Below are 17803 nucleotides of genomic sequence, written 5' to 3' on the forward strand. Positions count from 1 at the left end.
CAGCTCACTTTCTGGGTTTGGGTGTAATAGGATTTACAACTCGCATCTAATCCCTTTAAAAAAAAAAAAAAAACATCGGTGTGATCACAGAGTCTGCATCTGCTATCTGAATGCATGGATATTTTAAAATTAAAGCTCATATGACTAAGAAAACAAGCATTCCCAGCAAATTCCATCAAGTGTTAGATACAGACAGGAAACCACATCTGTGCATTCAAGGGAATATGGCAGACACTCCATTTTCTACAGTGTGTTTTATCTACAGGAAGTCTATGAATGCCCTGTCTTTTTTAATACCCCGACAGTGAATCCTGTCCATAACAATAGGTAACGTAGACTCTCATTCAGAAGATCAATAGTCAAAGCAAAGGGAACACTGCTGTTAAAAGTACATTTCAGACACTTCCACACTTTCATCCTGACAGATCTCAGCAGGAAACTGAATGTGACTTCAATATATAATCACAGTGTGGTTGGTTAGAAAGCTGCTGCGGTCTCTGCAGGCTCAGCTGTCAGAGGGAAGCCCAGTGTCGTATTCATGGGGGAAATGAAGACAACCATGCGTGTCGGCTTGTGTTATCACAACACTTATGATCAGTGGTGCATTCAGCTTTATTCACTCGCAAAAATTACGTCCTTCTGGGGTCCTATATTAGGCTGAGCACACCAAACAAGCCCTTAGTCTGCCTAAGCTGTGCATTCTTGTGATAATATGGTGAGAGTAAGAGGGGAAAGAAAGGTGTGTGAGAGAGGTGTGGAAGGGTGAGGCAGGAAGCAGAGGCATGTGCAAAATACAGCCTCCTGAAAACAAAGATTGATATCACTTGGTAAAGATTCTTTCCGATTCTCATGTGAGGCTGGAATTAAAGAAGTAAAAGCCCACTTGGCTTTTAATCACAAGCAACACTAAACTAAAACAAGAGAAAAGAGCGTTTGCTCTGATTAGAGCTTCAAAGACGGGGACAATATACCCACTTAAAAACAGCTTCCCCCTGATTTTATTTTCATCTAAGCTGGAGGTTTCTCCTGTTGCTTTTTTGAAGTCTTATGACTCAGTTCATCAACACTTTTGCTGGCAGTGTTACTGTTGATTATCAGTATTCTGAGGTTTAAGCAGGTCCCAAGGTGCTCTATAAAATGGCCGGTACAGGTGTGATGCTGTCAAGTCATTTCAAGGTTGCCACTGTCTGATTCCTAGATTTATTTGTGACATATCACACTTTAACACCCATGACAAAGAAAAATAAACACCAGACCAAAACATAAAAGCATACTGAGCCTTTTTTTTTTAACACATTAATTCATCAACCAAATAGCAATTCTGTCTGTGCACATCTCTGATCTACGGGGGCCTTTGGACACTGACAGGTTTAGATGAAAAGATGTAGACGCCATAAGCCAATTCAGAGGTGATGGGAGGACAGATGATAAGACAGAGCAATACACTAGGACAGACATACACACAGATCCTAACACATGCACACAGTGGGCAGGAGCAGCAGCCTGGAGGACGGCCGATTATAACCTGTATTCCTAATCTCACCCTGACCCATGTCCAGATGTGTCCTCTGTGTGTTATTATATAGATCCTATTATATCAAAGCAAATGTTTAATCCATGTAATCACTAAGGGCTGGTGAAGGGGACTTTTTGTGGTGCTGTTGAATTCCAATACGGACGCAGACAGCTGAGGAAAAACTCAGCTATCAAAATGGTTGCCTTTGCAAACAAGATGAAAGACTGAAGGCGTCTTTGTTAAAACAAATGCTGTTTAAAACATAAATCTACTAAAAACCACGACTGCTGAAAATGTTTTTACCCCACTAAGTATAGCAGCTGTGGTGCAACAGGTTTGACACTTGATGATTCCAAGAGGAACATACAGCCACTTTCATCATCCACTAACAAGAGGAAACAATGTGAGTCATTTCTTTCCTAAACGAATTATTCTAATTCATTTTTGTAAGAACATTATCCTCCCAGTTGGCACTGATTTCAGCAGTGAAATAATTGTTGACAGTGCTCTTTAACAATCCCAGGTTGCCACATTTGAGCGAAAAGTGTTCATGACATTTCTATAAGTGGAGCCAATATTAGTTGGGGCAACTAGAGGCCACTGGGCTCAGAATTTGTATGCGGGGAAATATTGTTCTTTGAAAGGCACAACCTCAATTCCGTGGGACATACTGACCTTTTTGCGTGCATATAAATGAGTTTCATATCTGGCTCCTGTGATGTGTTTATATTGTAAGCAGTCCAGCTAATCGTCTATGTGCTTCATAAACGATCAGGCCCTTTTCAGGACCGCCGAGGTGACAGCTCGGTAACTCTGTCTGAATCATTTGGTACAATCCCTCAGGAGCCTGTCGGCCACCTGGGACTGTGCGTTACTTTCAGCCAACTGCCCGGTGTACAAAACTTAATGCTCTCTCCAGCTCAATTCAACTTTTTAGGCCTGGAGGTGTCATTTGGTAACGAGTAATCATTTAGTAAGCTCTCTGAGATTTCATTATTACTTTGTGTAACATGATCACAAATGTGACAATGTGATTATGTTACATAAAGGCCTAATCAAGCCATCAGCCAGTGAAAATATGTGTGTGCACACTGAATGCACATCGCTCGACGCCTACAAAGAATGCGCCTTGCACACTGAAGTTCCCAGACCTTGTCTCCGTAGTCTCCGTTTCCTGAGGCCGAAGATGCGCACTTTAGAGAAGATGTCGACCAGGTTCCCATTGCACAGCCCCTTGTTCTTGTTGGGGCTCTTTCTCCGTCGGTTGGTCGAGGGCCGGTCCAAATGCTGCTCCCGTGCCTGTCTCTTTTGCCTGATCAGCCCACTAGCGATAGCAGCAGCCATTGCTCAAAATGTCACAACTGCTCAATCCAGTCTGCACACGGAGCACAGACTACACAAACAGCCGCCTCTCAGAGCTCGCAGCCCGGGTCACAGTCCCATGGTGGCGGCTAAGTGGTCCGTTCCGAGATGTCAAATGTCAAATTCTGAGCTGGTTTTCAGTTCTTTCCGATCACTACATTCTAATTATAATGTGAAAACAGCTGTCATCATCCGAAAAATACTTGGACATGATGGAAAAACGAGATCAGTTCATGCGTAATTCCATACATGCGCCAATAATCACAGTCCCGATGAACAGATACGGCAAAACTCACGGGGACGGATAATTCTGTGGATTATTCATACCTGCACAGTGATGCTTTTGTTTATTGTCTCTAAGGTGTTCAGCAGCATCGCCTCCTTTTACCGGCTGCAGCGTCCTCACAACACGTTCACCCACTCTTCCCTCCTTTCACCCTTCGTTTTCCGCTCCTTCTGCCAGACGAGGTTGCTCTAGCAGAAGTCGCTGTTTGGGTAGCGGTGGGGACGCCTGTGCATGTGCGCCGCCAACAATCAAGCAAATACAGGCGCCTCCTACGGAGATCACCGCCGGAGTGGAACCTCAGCAGCCCAGGCGGATGAAGTTTGCAAGAAGGAATCCGCGACAAGGACCCAGCGATTGCCAACACAATTGGAGACGCAGGATATGCAGCCGTTTAGTTAGAGATCGATGCACATACTCAATTAATGCAGCAAGTTAGATCCAAACTACCTGCTGATCTGCCGAATAATGTGCTCAAACCCTGTTTTCCTCACTGTATTCCACAATCGCACCACAGGCGTCTGGGCGCGATAGAAACCAGGGCGAAAAAAAACACAACCAAAGCTTATCTGAGTCCTGTGAAGATGACGTCTGCATTGTGTGACAAGCTGCATACAAATATATGAAGTTAACCCCCCCCGCCGGCGTTTAGTTCTACCCTGTGTTTTTTCCTATAAAGCCCACGGCGTGGGAGATGCAAGTATGGCGATCCGTGCGTAAAGAGAGCAAAGAAAGTAACGCCACTGATAGACAGCACTATTTATTTCCCCCCACGCGCAAAGGAAAAAATCATGGCAAGTGGTGGTCACTCACTTCAGACTATATAACCCAGATCAACAAATCCTTCCCATCAACAAGTCCTAACCACTCGTTAGTGCCCGCCTGAGTGAAGCGGATGCCCTGCCCCCCTCCCTCCCTCTCAACCACCAAGCCCATGCTTGAAGGGAGTGAGCCGGTCTGAATACTGCAATTAGATGTTAAGATTTATTTTTAAAAGCTTCAGTCTGGGCTGTACAGTACGTTATGAAGTGAGACAGCCAAATAACTGGAATCCTCTAAACGATGAAGCTGAATCAGAGGCACCTGTATTTTCAAATCTTTACAGTCTAAAAAAGGATTAATCGCAGTGGATCCGTAGAACTTTATTCTCTGTATCATGAGACGAGAGACCCCAGTTGCTGCACACGCTGTGTGGAGACGAGCACATTCATAGCGTTTTGACTGGGAGTCCTTTTGTTGGCGCGCTCCGTTCGCGGGGCTTCAGCACCGCGGACAGCGTCGCCAAATTCAGCACCAACAAAGACGGAACACGCCCCCCCTCAGTCCTTTAACGCCCAACACAGGCTGCAGGACAATTAGAAGTACAGGCAACTGGAGATGCACATAGTGCTCCACGCCACCGAGGACCTTGTTGGACAATTTAGAAGAAGACTTGGAGGTGTCAGTTCCACACAAAATAAAAGTGTCACTGAATATAAGACAAAACATTTAGTTGGTTCTTGCGATTTGGGGATAATATAATCTAAGTCTCAATCACAGACACGACACAGAAATAAAAACTCAAGAGAGCCATCTGCTGTCTGTGGCTGTAATTAAACGTTGGACTGGAGCGTCGTATTGCTTTGCCTCTGCTCTGCGCTCACTCCCTGCACGCCAGACGCACCTGTTGATATCCAGCTGTGCGGACGTAAGAATATAGGCTCAGTTTAAAGTGGCAAACACACATTCATATCCACTCAGTCGTCTCTCCGTCACAGCTGTGTCTGACCATTTGAAAAGAGTGAAAGGAAGGAGTTCGTCGTGTCTGTCATTGGAGTGAAATTGCATGCAGAACATCTTAATGCCTCTTCAGAATTAGGGCTGTAAAAATCAGGTACAGTGTGTGCATCGGTGGTTAAATGCCTCCCCCCATCCCACTCCGCTGAGTCGAGTTGGTGCTGTGGAAACATACAGTTTATGTTCCGTGGCAGAAGCCTGCTGCTCCTCGGTGCTGAAGGAGCCACTGCAGTTAACGCTCCAACCAGCAGCGGACACTGTCAGCTCAACAATGCTCCTTCACACACTCAGCTTGCAGCGCTGCCACAGCCTGTGTCCTAGACAGGAGGAGGGTTTCTCTCTGGCTCACATCGCTCTTCTTCTACTATGATCCTGCAGGTCTAGCACTGTTTGAATGTACAATCACAGTTCAGAGGGATTAATGTATGTTATCTTGCAGCTTTGGCAAATTCTATGCTGAGATTTGACTGTTTGCACATTCATTTTTTTAAAGATAAGTGTATTTACTAAACGACAATAATAGTACAGCTCAACTAACAAACCAGAAGTAATATTATTAATGGTCTTAAAATATGAGACAAATGGCAAAAGAGTTCCAAGGTTAAGAAAATGGATTTGTTTGGCAGGAATCCCTTCACACCTGGCCAAGAGAAAAGAAAAATTTGGAAGTTGTTTGCAGTAAATCATTAATCCAAGAATCTCATAAATTCCACAAATGTGCCACTACAGCAAAGAACAAAATATATGACTTTGGGCTGGATCCAGGATGAGGATAATCCTACAGAGAAGAGGAGAAATGCTTTGCAGTGTTGCTTTTTACAGTTATACAATATGAGTTTGAATGTAACAATGGTCAGCCAAGCACAGACATGCACATGCAAAAGCCTCACCACAGCACACACTGAGGAGCGACTATAATCCAGCGTAATCCATGAGAAAGCCTTCCTATCAAACTGAATGCAATGCAAGAGCACATCGAAACCCTGTGAAATATTCAACCATGAAGCAAAGGACACACATACCTACATTTTTTTTCCTCCTGCATGAGAAAGCATTGGTGTCCATTGCAGTCCCATTCCAAAGCCCTCTAAGACTAGACCTTTTTGTCTGACTGCTAATGTCCCATTTATACTGCCCCTTGAAGGATCTAACATAGTTAAGGTGAGGTGACAGTCCTGCCCAAGCTGTTCACATTCATTTGTTCATTCATTCTTTAAGTTGTGTCACAGACAAAGACAGTTAGATTAACATATTCGGACAGTTTGAGACTAACCCACAAATAAAATAGGTCTAAAGGTCGCCTTAGGGTGTACTTTGCAAGAACCTAGACAGATGCTACACTGGTGCATGAGAAATACTGCATACATCAGCTTACACTCCTCTATTGCTAATATATACTTGACACAGAACTCCAGAGACCATAATACAATATAGACAGCCGAACTGTATGGAAAACATGGCAACCCAAATCACTGACAATCGACAAAGCACAAATTGACGTGGACTTGTCAGAACAATGTAATCCGATCTCCTCAGGAAATTGCATTACTGTTAGTTAGATGCCCTGCTGCAGAGGCAAAGCAAATGTCACCCAGTGGAACTGGGATAAACAACCCATTTGATTATTGCTATTACTCTGCTTCAGGCATGTTCCTTTATCACCCATCCTGATAGGAAGAACAGCCAGTGGGACTCAAATTACACTGCATGATAAAAGACAAAGAATTAATTTCATTTAGGATGAATAATGATTTTGCGTAGCTAGCACTTATGTCCATCTACAGAAGCAATAAAAGCTTAGAAACTCTGAGTACTCCACAGTGTATGTGAGCGCTTTTGTTAAGTGGTCACAATTCAGAGCAGATGATGAGGGCCTGAAGGTGGGCAACAGCCAGGAAGAGGTTAGCGGTCTATGACACGTTCTGGGGAGAGAGGTCCATAAATATCTGTGCCATATTTTGTTGAGATATGCCCGCAGGCTGTCTGTGTCCAGAAATGTTCACTATTCACCTACAGTATAATCATTGTGTAGTTCGCTAGAGTGAGTTTGCCCTTTTAAAAGTGTTACCCAATTATAAGAGAGGCCAAATAAGGTGAAGAGCACATTTAAAAACAGAAAATGTTGGGGGAAAAAAAAAAACAAAACACAGAACTCTTCCAAATTTGACACCACAAACTTTCCAAAGTAACCAGTCTGTGAGTGTAAACACCAAACAGCATCTACGGATAGTTGGAACAAGATAACACACATGAAGAATAAAATGATTTTAACAAGAATAAAGTGACTTAAAGTCAAAAAAAGGTTAAGTTGGGGTTTAAAATATTGTTAGAAAGGGAAAATCTGATAGTAAGTGGTAAAATGGTCTTGGATTACATTAGACTCTACATGTGTACCTAATAAAGTGGCCACTGAGTAACAAACGTAACAACAAAGATACAGCCAATGTGACATGAAAATGTAGTATTTGATTCCTAGACCAGGGCTTCAGTTGTGACGACTGCCCCTCAGATGAGGGTTTCCTCTGGCTGCAGCAGTCTGATACCACACAAATAAATGAATGAATGAACTTCCTAGAGTGATCGAATGAGAAGCAGGCTGCTTGTGTTGCTTTATTGCCTACAAGAGCACTCATGCTACACTGTCAATGAATAATATATTTGAAAAGGTTAGAAAACACCCCTGGAGAGATTTAGTTACAAATGATTGGAGAAGCTGATGCATTAAGTCTCTGCTCACAGCCCTTTAAAGAGAAGGTTCCTCATCTCGTGTCATAAAATCTTTTAAACGTACATCACATAATCACTACAAGGTGTACTAAATATGGCATCAGAGAATATGTATAGCCACATTACAACATGTCGCTCTGTTGTGAGCATGATGGAATTCCCCCCCCTCTCCTTCAGGGATCAGATTAGAGTGAGCCTGAGGAGTGGAGCCCTCCAACAGAGGCATTAATGAAACACAGTGGCTTCAAACTGTGAGCTCAACACACAAATCGCTTAGTTGAAGGCAGAAAAGCAAGAAACATCGTTGACACTTATGCTGTTGAAGTCCACATACTTGCATGGTCTGTTCGCCCGCAAGTGAACAAATTAGAGAAGGGGAATTGGAGAAAGGGCCTGTGGGGAGGAATGATTGGACAAGGTTGGTGATAAGGACGATTCCATAACGATAAGAATAATGTAACACCCTAATTAAGTCTTCCTGACAACTATTATTTGGGGGGGAAAACAGGTAAATTGGTTAAAAAATAAAAAAACAGATATTTAGTGTGGCTGGGGGCTTTTTGCAGACACTCTGACTTTTGCACATTTAGAAAAAAAGAAAACTATTTACAGCAAATGGAAGGAAAGCTTAATGGCCCCTCACCAGCAATGACTAGTTAACTACAGAAAAATACCCCTGATCACAAACAATTCAGCTATAGTGTACATGATTTGAGAAGAAGGAAACTAAGGGTATTTAAGGACACTAATGTTAGTGAGCAAACAAAGATACAAATCACAAGGAAGGGAGCAAAAGCAAGACACGTAGTGGTAAAACACTGTCACAATTAACTGAGGAGTCAACAACTTCTTCTGTCTCTCACACAAATATACTCCTCCATCCTCTGATCCTATTTTAAGCCTGCAGCAGTGATGGAATGTGCTTTGTCAGCAGCACTGCAGAGTGAGGTTCCTTGGAGAAACCCTGGGCAGTGTGGGAGAATATCAATCAGTTCAAACCCCTTTGACAAGGCCTGTTTCCAGAGCTGAAGGCTGACACCAAGTGTGTATAGGCATGTCAGTGTGTGCATGTATGTTTCTCAGTGTGTGTGTATTTGCTTGGTGCAGGGTTGTGTAGATAAGCAAAGACATCGTGTGTGCTCACTCAGAAATGCATAGAGTGCATATGTGTGTGCATTAATATAAATAGTTTTCAGGTTCCAAGTGATGGATGTATTTCCCTGGTGAAAGGCTTAACAGAATTGTAATGAGTCAGGTCAGGCCAGGCACCAACTGTGAATTCAAAGATGTGATATGGAGAAAAGCAGGTCAGTAAATGGTTCTGTGAATGTAAAAAGAGTCTATGTCTGCAACTCAAACTTGCTAAATACAAGTTTAAAACAATATGCAGAGATTTTTTTTTTCTCCATTTAAATAGAGCAGCAGGGTGGCTACTGACCTTCAGGTGTGGTCGGCGTCTTTCTCTAAGCTGGCTCCCTGTCAAGCTGCAGTCCACAGATAATACCTGATGTGAATGCAGGTGTAAGGAGCCCAGAGGTCCATCAGAATCACTGCCTACCTCTGACAGCACTGACACCGACAGCTTCTACACACTACGGTCAAATTACCACACACTATAAAACCACGTTTCCACCAGCAGGTCTTTCCCACAGAATAAGCCCAAGTCAAACAGCATGAAACAGGAAGAGGGCTGTGGACTGGCCACAGGGAACAGATGTTTTAGGAGAAAGCCACTCCTCTACCTGCATGCACACACATACACAAGACCACACAATACTTTTTTTATTGTTTAAACAAATAAAGAAATGTTATGTCCTGATGTTTAGAGGTGATGGGAGATGCTTTTCTTTATAACCAGAACCAGACTACGTTTCCAGAGCAGCTGTTGACTCCAGCTACATACAGGAATAACATCAGTGGAATCACTCTTCTCATCTAACTGTTAATAAGCAAATTACCAGTGACAGGTTTTCCAAAATATTAAACTACAGACAGTACTAGTGTGATGCCAGTCCAATTCAAGCCCCAACCATGAATCTAACACTAACTAACTAACTATAATAACACAAAATAAAAGCACAAAGTTTTGGTGTGGACAAAGGGTGGGAAAAAACCATAAGGCTGCAAAGGAGTTCGACATTTGCTGCCCTATTTTTAAATGAGTTTGCCAGGAGCGCCAACAAAGTGTTCACATTACAGGAGGGGAATATATTTGATTTAGTGCTTAAACATGATTTATGGAGCTTTAACAATAAATTGACTATATAAACCATGTTCTGCATATAAATTCTAAACTTTCTTAATGACAACATGTCAGAGCTCCTCTCAATAATAAAATAGACAGAACCATCAAACATTACAACTCTATGAACTACAATTTCTTAGAAGCGTGGATCATATTGCTCCCATTTTAACATTTCCTTATATAATATGTGCCATAGATTAAGAGTGAGCCAGTGAAAGTAGGAGAACAGCAATAACGTTTTCTGCAGGAGGTGATGAAGACTAATGACATCTGTAATGGTGAACGTTATGATGCCAGTCATTATTAGTCAGGACTGTACTTTGGCCACTGTGACCCCCTTGGTCCGGAGAATAAACTAAAAAAATGATACCCTGCCACCACAGTGTGTGTGTGTGTGTGTGTGTGTGTTATACTGAAAGCTAATGGAGGTGACGGGGGGAGGAGGAGTGATTAGTTTGAAGTGACAGGGGTTAATACTCCAGTATGACAGTAGTTATTAACTCACAGACATTACCACACACTCAGACACCCATTAACACTGTCACAGATCAAAGGTTACCACAGCTCTAAATACATCAGTTACTTTACGTATCCCTTCATCCACTCAGTCTTATCAGAACTGCACCACTTTGGTTTCATTGTTAGTCTGTGATCCCTGGTGTGAAAAATAACACACAAGATACAAGACAGCTGGGTTTGCATTTAAATCAGAATTGCATGTTCTGCATTACTGATAAATTATCTGATCATATTCACAGCAGGAATACATTACTCTTGTTGCTGTGGTTTATTCAATACATAATAATCCCTTTTGTATCAGGCATATTAGATTTTGTTAAAAAACAGCACACTATAAAACAGCTACTGTAATCTGAAGAAATGCACATCACTTGTACCAGATGAATATATAGTTATGTTCAATGTGCAAAGTGACACTTAAGGGAAACATTTGTATTATCTCCCAAAAGCAAATATTAAGGTGTTTTATAATAATCTGGCCGAGCAAATCGACTTTTGCTTCGTTAACAGAATGTATCGTCTGTGATGTTCAGTTTAAGAAACATAGCAACAGTGCACATATGGAATACATTTGAAAACATAGTCACGCTACGCAGAAGAAATTTGGGGTACTCTCATTTTCATAGCACATGGACATGTGTGCATGGAAGCTGCTGTAACTGTGGTCGAACAAGTCTTCAATAGAAAAATAAACATTTCTTGCAGAACAGCTGGATTGATGGCAAGTTTGAAGATAATGTGCATTTTTCGGTTAATTAGCACTTGTCACCACAGTATATCAACTCAACTGGTGACATTATGACAGGCAGTGATGAAGCAGCAAAAATACATCATTTGTCAACTCAAACCTCTACAAGATGACTATGATAACTACTCAGAAAAATGTGGAGCTTCTTCCACCAGTAACTGTTAAGTGTGTTAATTATCATGAATTTGCTTCTGTTACATAAATGAAAAAATTACTAACTTGACACATATTGCTGTGGAGGAGGCAGGTTGACTGTATGGAACTCTTTCAAACTGTTAAATGTGGAAAGTTCATTTGGCGTAAAATGATCCTGCTCATGCTCTACATCTGCTTTGGTGCTGCAGAGCATTGCCACGGGCTTGAAAAGATAATGTACTGCATGCATTATAGCAACTTCACACAATCTGCACCTCTGGAAGTTTAACAATCTTTCCTGCTGCTGTATTAAAATGATAATGTAAATGCACACTCTATTGAGGTGATTTTCCCTGCCCTGTCATGGTTATAATGCTCTACTACTTTTTGGCCACTAGAGAGCAGTACAGAGCTCAGCAGGGCCCTGCTGCAGGATTATAGTGCTGTACCAGGTGAGACAGACTACTCTGCATGCAGTGTGTACTCTTTGTGCCATTATAAAAATGTTCTTCACTCTTAAACAAAGGTTTTAAGACAGACATAACAAACCACTACATGTATGTATGTTTGTACTTCAGTTTCCAATGGGGTAATGCATGGTGTGCAAAGATCCAGTGAATAATACAGAGGAACTCTCTGGGAAGGTGGTACTCTGTACTGACTGCTATATTCAGCTTTGTATGTTCCACTGCATTTAGACAAACACTAAACTCAAACTGGAGCCATTTCCAAAAAAAAAAAAAAAACTAAACTCTTAAAACAACCAAGATGCCCTCAAGTGGTCACAATGGGCTACATCACAGACAACGTGTGTGTCTGATTATAACATTTGTGTCCACTGTCCAACTTTTTGTTTTTAGATTTAGCATAATGAAACATGATGAAAGCAGCAGTGAACTCGGTGAAGAGTTATGGCCTAACTAAAATAAATGAGGTTGTGTTGATATGAGCAGTAACTACACTACAGATTGTGAGTTTCTAGGTCTTGTGAAACATCCACTGGTTCCTTGAACATCTATGTGCATATGAGTGTGTGTTTATGCGATTGAGATAAGGCAAGGGAATAAAGAGAATGGCAAAAATAAATTAACAGAAGAAAAGATATGAGGAATTTGTTTTCATTTCTGTATGTTATGCATAAAGGGCTGCAGAAGGCCCCTATGATCTATAGATCAGAGCCACAGACAGTTTCCAGTAGCAGTCAGTGGTGCAGTGCTGTCAGATCACACGGCACACAAACTGAGCCAGTCGCTGTTCGTGGGGAGCAGAGGCAGATGACAACATTTAGCATTGTGTTTATGTGCTCTTGCTTTAGTGTAAACAATAAAACAGACAATAGCCTTTTTCAATCAATCACTGAATTTCCATCTGCATAATGTCAAAACAAATCACTTTTGAAACAGAAATGACAGAAATGGTGATAACTTGAGCGTTTTGCAGCCTTCATAAACTTAATGTTTCTGTCTCTGGCCAGGTGCCACGGGTTAGAATCTTGGTGGCAAACTAAGTTGTACGTGTCAGCGAATTTATAGAGAAAGTCTGAGACAAAAAGCAGGTAGTGCAGAAAACCATAGTGTAAAGATTTAGCACAATGGGCTGACCACACAAAACTGAAAGCTAAGCATCAGGTACCATTAACATACATGCAAATCAAGATTTTTAAATAATAAGGATATATGCTATAGTAAAATGGAAGGATGGGTATGTTTGTGTCAAATTATGAGATGAGAGTGGAGGAAAAGCTAAATAAGCCCCCTGTCAAACAGAATGTTTCATTTGCATGTCTGCTGTTGGGCCTTAATGAGAAATGACACATTTGTAATTACAGTGGACTATAATTAGCTGGTGTGTAAGTGAGATGCCAGAACTCAGGTCTTTATGATCCAGCTACACAAGAGAGAGGTTTTGTTATACTGTTTAAAATACAGGTAGAAATGAATTTAAAGACCAAAAAAAAAAAAAAAAAAAAAAAAAAGCTTTACAATTGTAATTTTCCTTCCACATGAAACACACTGTTGGCCTGGGACTTCATTTGAGAGCTCAAAATTTGGCAGGACAAAACCTGCAAGATGAACACCAATGCTGGCCTTCACTGTACTGCTATAATCACTCAACCTCCTCCAACACACCCACTTACAGAGCAGGTGGAGGAGGACGAGGAGGAGGAGACGTGTTTTTATCGTAGGCCTCAGGATATATAAGATTGAGATTTTGGCAGAGGAGTGCTTTTACTTCTGATGCTTACATGCTTGCACTTAGTCGATAGTTCATATAGTCTAGGTCTGGTATGTCAAACCGGCCAGTGGGAAACTTGGCCACAGCACTAGCCAAGACTTCCTGTTAGCTGACCACACATGAACGGGACAAAATAAAAAATAAGAAAACAGGCCCACAGCTCTTCTAGACCTCCCAAATGTTAGTGGCAAAAAGTTATTTTAAAGGGTTTGTCATGGTTAGAAAAATGTATTCACCATTTTACAGCTGTGTCTGGGAGATGTTCAAAAGTATAGTACATGTCTCTTTAGGATTTAGTGTATTAAGGAATAAGCATGACTCCAGATAAGAAACCTGACTGATGTGAGTATTATGAGGTAAGTTGTTGAAAATCAACCTTAGGGCTAAAGGATCAGTCAAAATAACAGCACACAGCATCTCCACAGTGATGCATTTCTTAAGGTGATGTAAAACATGTGCTAGGTGACTGACAAAGCAGTGTCCATCTCCACAGAGGATGTATGTTTTCTGTTAAACTGTTGTTTCAGTGTTTTCTTCCAGCCAATAGAGGAGCTGACCTTTCGACACAGTTCTATAAATAGCAACACTCTCAAATAAAGGGGAGCTCCTGGGATAAGTAAGATGCTTGTCAAGTACAGGAGCACACAAATGTCTGCACTCACAATAACTGATGCACACATGCAGGGACATTACTACACACACACACACACACACACACACACACTCACACGCAAGTGTCTTTACAGCCCTTGTTGGGACTTTACATTTACCCTAACCTTAACCATAACCACTACTAAACCTAACCCAACTGTAATCTTAACCTTTCACTAACCTTAGACCAAGCTATCACCATAAAAGCCAGCAAGTTTTGGTTCCCACGATATGAATAATACTAGATGCAAACACACACACACACACACACACGCACACGCACACACAGACACGCACACACACACACGCGCACACACACTGCCCTCTCCATTAGCCCCCTGACACCTGGTCAATTCCTGTTCAGGGAAATGTGCTCCTTCCCTATCGACAAGCTGGAATTAGATTGGTTTAACTCATCTGTCTTATAGAGAGGTCAGAGGCTTGTCTCTCCACAAGCTCACAGCAAAACACTGGTTTTGTCAAGGAACAATTCAAACTCTTAGCATGGAGGAATTTGTCCACAGGATGAAGCGTTTGGTGCTATAGGTCCTGTCCATTTCAGCTCAGCAACAGAGTCAAACAGAAGAAATGCAAAGAGACATGTTTTGATGTATTGAATGTATTTACACTCCTGTAACACAACAGCACTAAAGAAAAAACTAAAAAGTGAAAACATGTTATATTAATTAAGATCTATATTGATTTGTTCTGTGTATGGAATGGATTATCTAAGCCAGTTGATAGCATGGGCACTGCCACTGTAACATTACCACCTACAGTTTTAACTGAAACTTAGCCAGACACTGACTGTTCTTTCACCCCATGAGAAGCATCAGCTAATTTCGAAATGTTAAATATCTTTAGATCTGATAGGAGAGGAGAAGCAGTAGCTATATTATCTGACATCCTCTGTTGTAGATAGCGTTTTGGGGCAGTTTACCTCTTTCGAATGTTTTTAAACACCACTGAAACGCACTACCCCAGCACAGAACATGAAGTATACCATCTATGTATATCGACAGACTTCTATAGAGCAATATGCTAAATTCCAGGATACTTTACAGCAGAAAACAAAGGCTATCATACAAAAACAAGTGTTAAAGTGTTGACTCTCAAATTAACACGTCCATGCATGTAAACTGTGAAAAATGTATACAATTAGAAACACAAGATCCAATACTTGTACAGTCCAGATCCTCCCCCGTGCTCTTCTCGGAGCATGTCTTTTCACCTTGTTGGGTAAGAAAGGTTGTAGCAAACCTCAATCGTTCCACCTGCTCTCTTGACCCAGTTCCCACTGTATTTTTAAACAGTGCTGTTAATTTCCTGTCCACTGATGTTTTAATTATAGTGAGCATCAATTTGCAATCCGATCTTTTCCCAAGACCTCTTACTCTTGCAACGGTAAAGCTATTATTAAAGAAGCCCAATCGAGACTTTGCCATAATTTCTGAATGTTGGCCAATCTCCAATATTCAAATCCTTTGTGAATTCATGGAAAATGTTGTCCACAAACAGTTATTACACCACCTGCTCTGATGAGCAGATGATACAGTTCAATTTGTCGACAATGTCTCTTGAGAACTTGTGAACTGTCTTTACAAATGTTCTCACTGAACGCAGAGTCCTCCAGGGGTCAATGTTTGGTCCATTGCTCTCCAGTATTAACATGCTGCCTCTTGGCTAAACAATGTGCAAGCATGAGGTTCTGGTTCAGGCCTATTTATTGTTCCACAAGGTAAAACAAAAGCTATGTGCTTTAACATTAACAGTGTTTAAGAGCAGACAGAAAGCTTTCCTTGTTTCCTTGTTATCTGTTACACGTCACAGAACAAAATGATCCATCCTAGAGCTGGGAAACATTTAATTCAAAACACTAGAAGAAAAGCCAGGGAAGCAGCAAAGCCATTCAGAGGCATTATCTGTAGACCCTGAATGGCTGGAAAATTTCATTCAATCCAACAGCTCATGAGACATTTCAGCCTAACCCAAACTGTAAATGCACTGGTTGATACTGCCATCAGAGCTAGAGACTAGGAGCTCTATATATGTGTTGCCTATCTGATGTTTTGTTATCTAGAAGAAAGAACAAGACCATTCATATTTTAAATAATTGGATTTAAGAATTCTGGAAGTATTTTCCTGTGGATAAATGTGACTTGATGAACAGATGTTATGTATCAGATCTACTTATACATAACAGTATCCAACAGCACGTAATACTATTAGAGAACGACAGACCCTAGAAACTGCATGCATAGAATCCAGGTGTTAGCAATGTGAAACCTGTATAATTTCTGTACTTGAGTGTCAATTTATCAGTAATGAGTTGGTGGGGACAGAGAACAGGTGCTGCATGCTCTCAGTTGCAGACCCAGGTGACCCTACTCTCCCCTGACACATCTGTTGATTCACCACACAGAGAAGTCATGCCCCTCTCTGTCACTCTGTTTTGATCTCGTTCTCTGTTTGTGTGCACCCTCAAATAGACATTTACAGGCGGACACAGGGAGGGATGGTGTTCCTTAAGAAAACTGAACCAGACTCTGCAGTCCAAGTGCACTGTTGCTAAGTAACACATGAAGCTCCCTGAAGTACACTCCAGCAAGTTCAGTGGCTTGTCACAAGCCTACACATGGTGCACAGGTAAACATACCAAGTCAAGTTAGCAGCGTGAGTAGGTTGAGCAGTAAGCATCCTTAGGCACTGCTGCTTTTTGACAATATTTACATAAGGGCGTACTGCAGCTAGAAATCTACTGACAAAATAAATTTTGATGACATTTTGTGTGCAACAAAAACAACAGAGAGGGCAAAGGGCAAAACTGTGATAGAGTGCTAGTAGGAGGGAGAACGAGAATGACTGAAGAAAGGGAAAGCGAGGGAAAGAGATGATGGCTCTGTGCAGCAGCAGCAGAAAAGCCGGGCCATGTAATTCATGGAAGCCTATACTCATAAAACATGAATCTTGTCCATGAAGTGCTGAATCATTTGGTGCGCACACCCACTGGTCCGCCTCACGCTCCCACATATATGCATGGGTGTACACAGGGAAACATGCACAGTAACCACCCACACCGAGTCCATATCTTATTCACACACTCCAATATGATCCTTCTTTACATGAAGGACATTTACCTTCTACCTAAATCTGTGCGAAACTTATCACCCCCCTCCCTACACCAATTCTAAGCTTTCTCAGTCCAATTCCTCTTACTATTCCTACCCTTGCAGCACCCAGCCCACCCACCTGCTCCTTTCTCCCGAGCGAGAGCATTCCCAATAAAACTACATTATTACGAGCCTTCTCCTTTGAGCTGGATTGAGTAACAGACTGAGTTAAGCTCTTCGGCACAACAGACACTCAACACGACTTAGCATGACTTCATCAGCCTAAGCCAACCTGGTGCAGCATTGGCTGAATGAATATGGTGAAACCTCACCCGCGTTAAAAGAGCTGTAAATATATTAGATGCTGATCTGTACTACAGCTTGTCTGCCCTCTGATAATGTCTTATATGTTTTCTTAGTAATTACAACAGCAAAACAATATATAAGGGCTATTATGCACTAATATTTCCATAGATGAAAGTAAATGATTGGATGG

The 17803-nt window shown here is 41.6% G+C and overlaps 1 protein-coding gene across 7 annotated transcripts in view; it reads right to left on the bottom strand.

Moving 5' to 3' along the window:
• fgf14 (fibroblast growth factor 14) overlaps positions 1-17803 on the bottom strand; it is a 79050-nt gene that overhangs the window by 27157 nt on the left and 34090 nt on the right. Inside the window, exons 1-2 of one of the 7 annotated variants that reach the window (XM_026295648.1) lie at positions 2668-3006; positions 2375-2380 (exon numbers count right to left, since the gene is read on the bottom strand). The exons of 4 other annotated variants lie outside the window; for them this stretch is intronic. In XM_026295648.1, coding sequence (XP_026151433.1) covers positions 2375-2380; positions 2668-2860 — 199 coding nt within the window. In that variant the 5' untranslated portion in view covers positions 2861-3006. Of the gene's footprint in view, positions 1-2374; positions 2381-2649; positions 3007-17803 lie in introns of those variants that run through there. 2 more of the 7 variants (XM_026295647.1, XM_026295646.1) reach the window with 2 other exon arrangements.

The sequence above is a fragment of the Mastacembelus armatus genome, chromosome 21, assembly GCF_900324485.2.
Source record: "Mastacembelus armatus chromosome 21, fMasArm1.2, whole genome shotgun sequence".
Taxonomy (NCBI): Eukaryota; Metazoa; Chordata; class Actinopteri; order Synbranchiformes; family Mastacembelidae; genus Mastacembelus; species Mastacembelus armatus.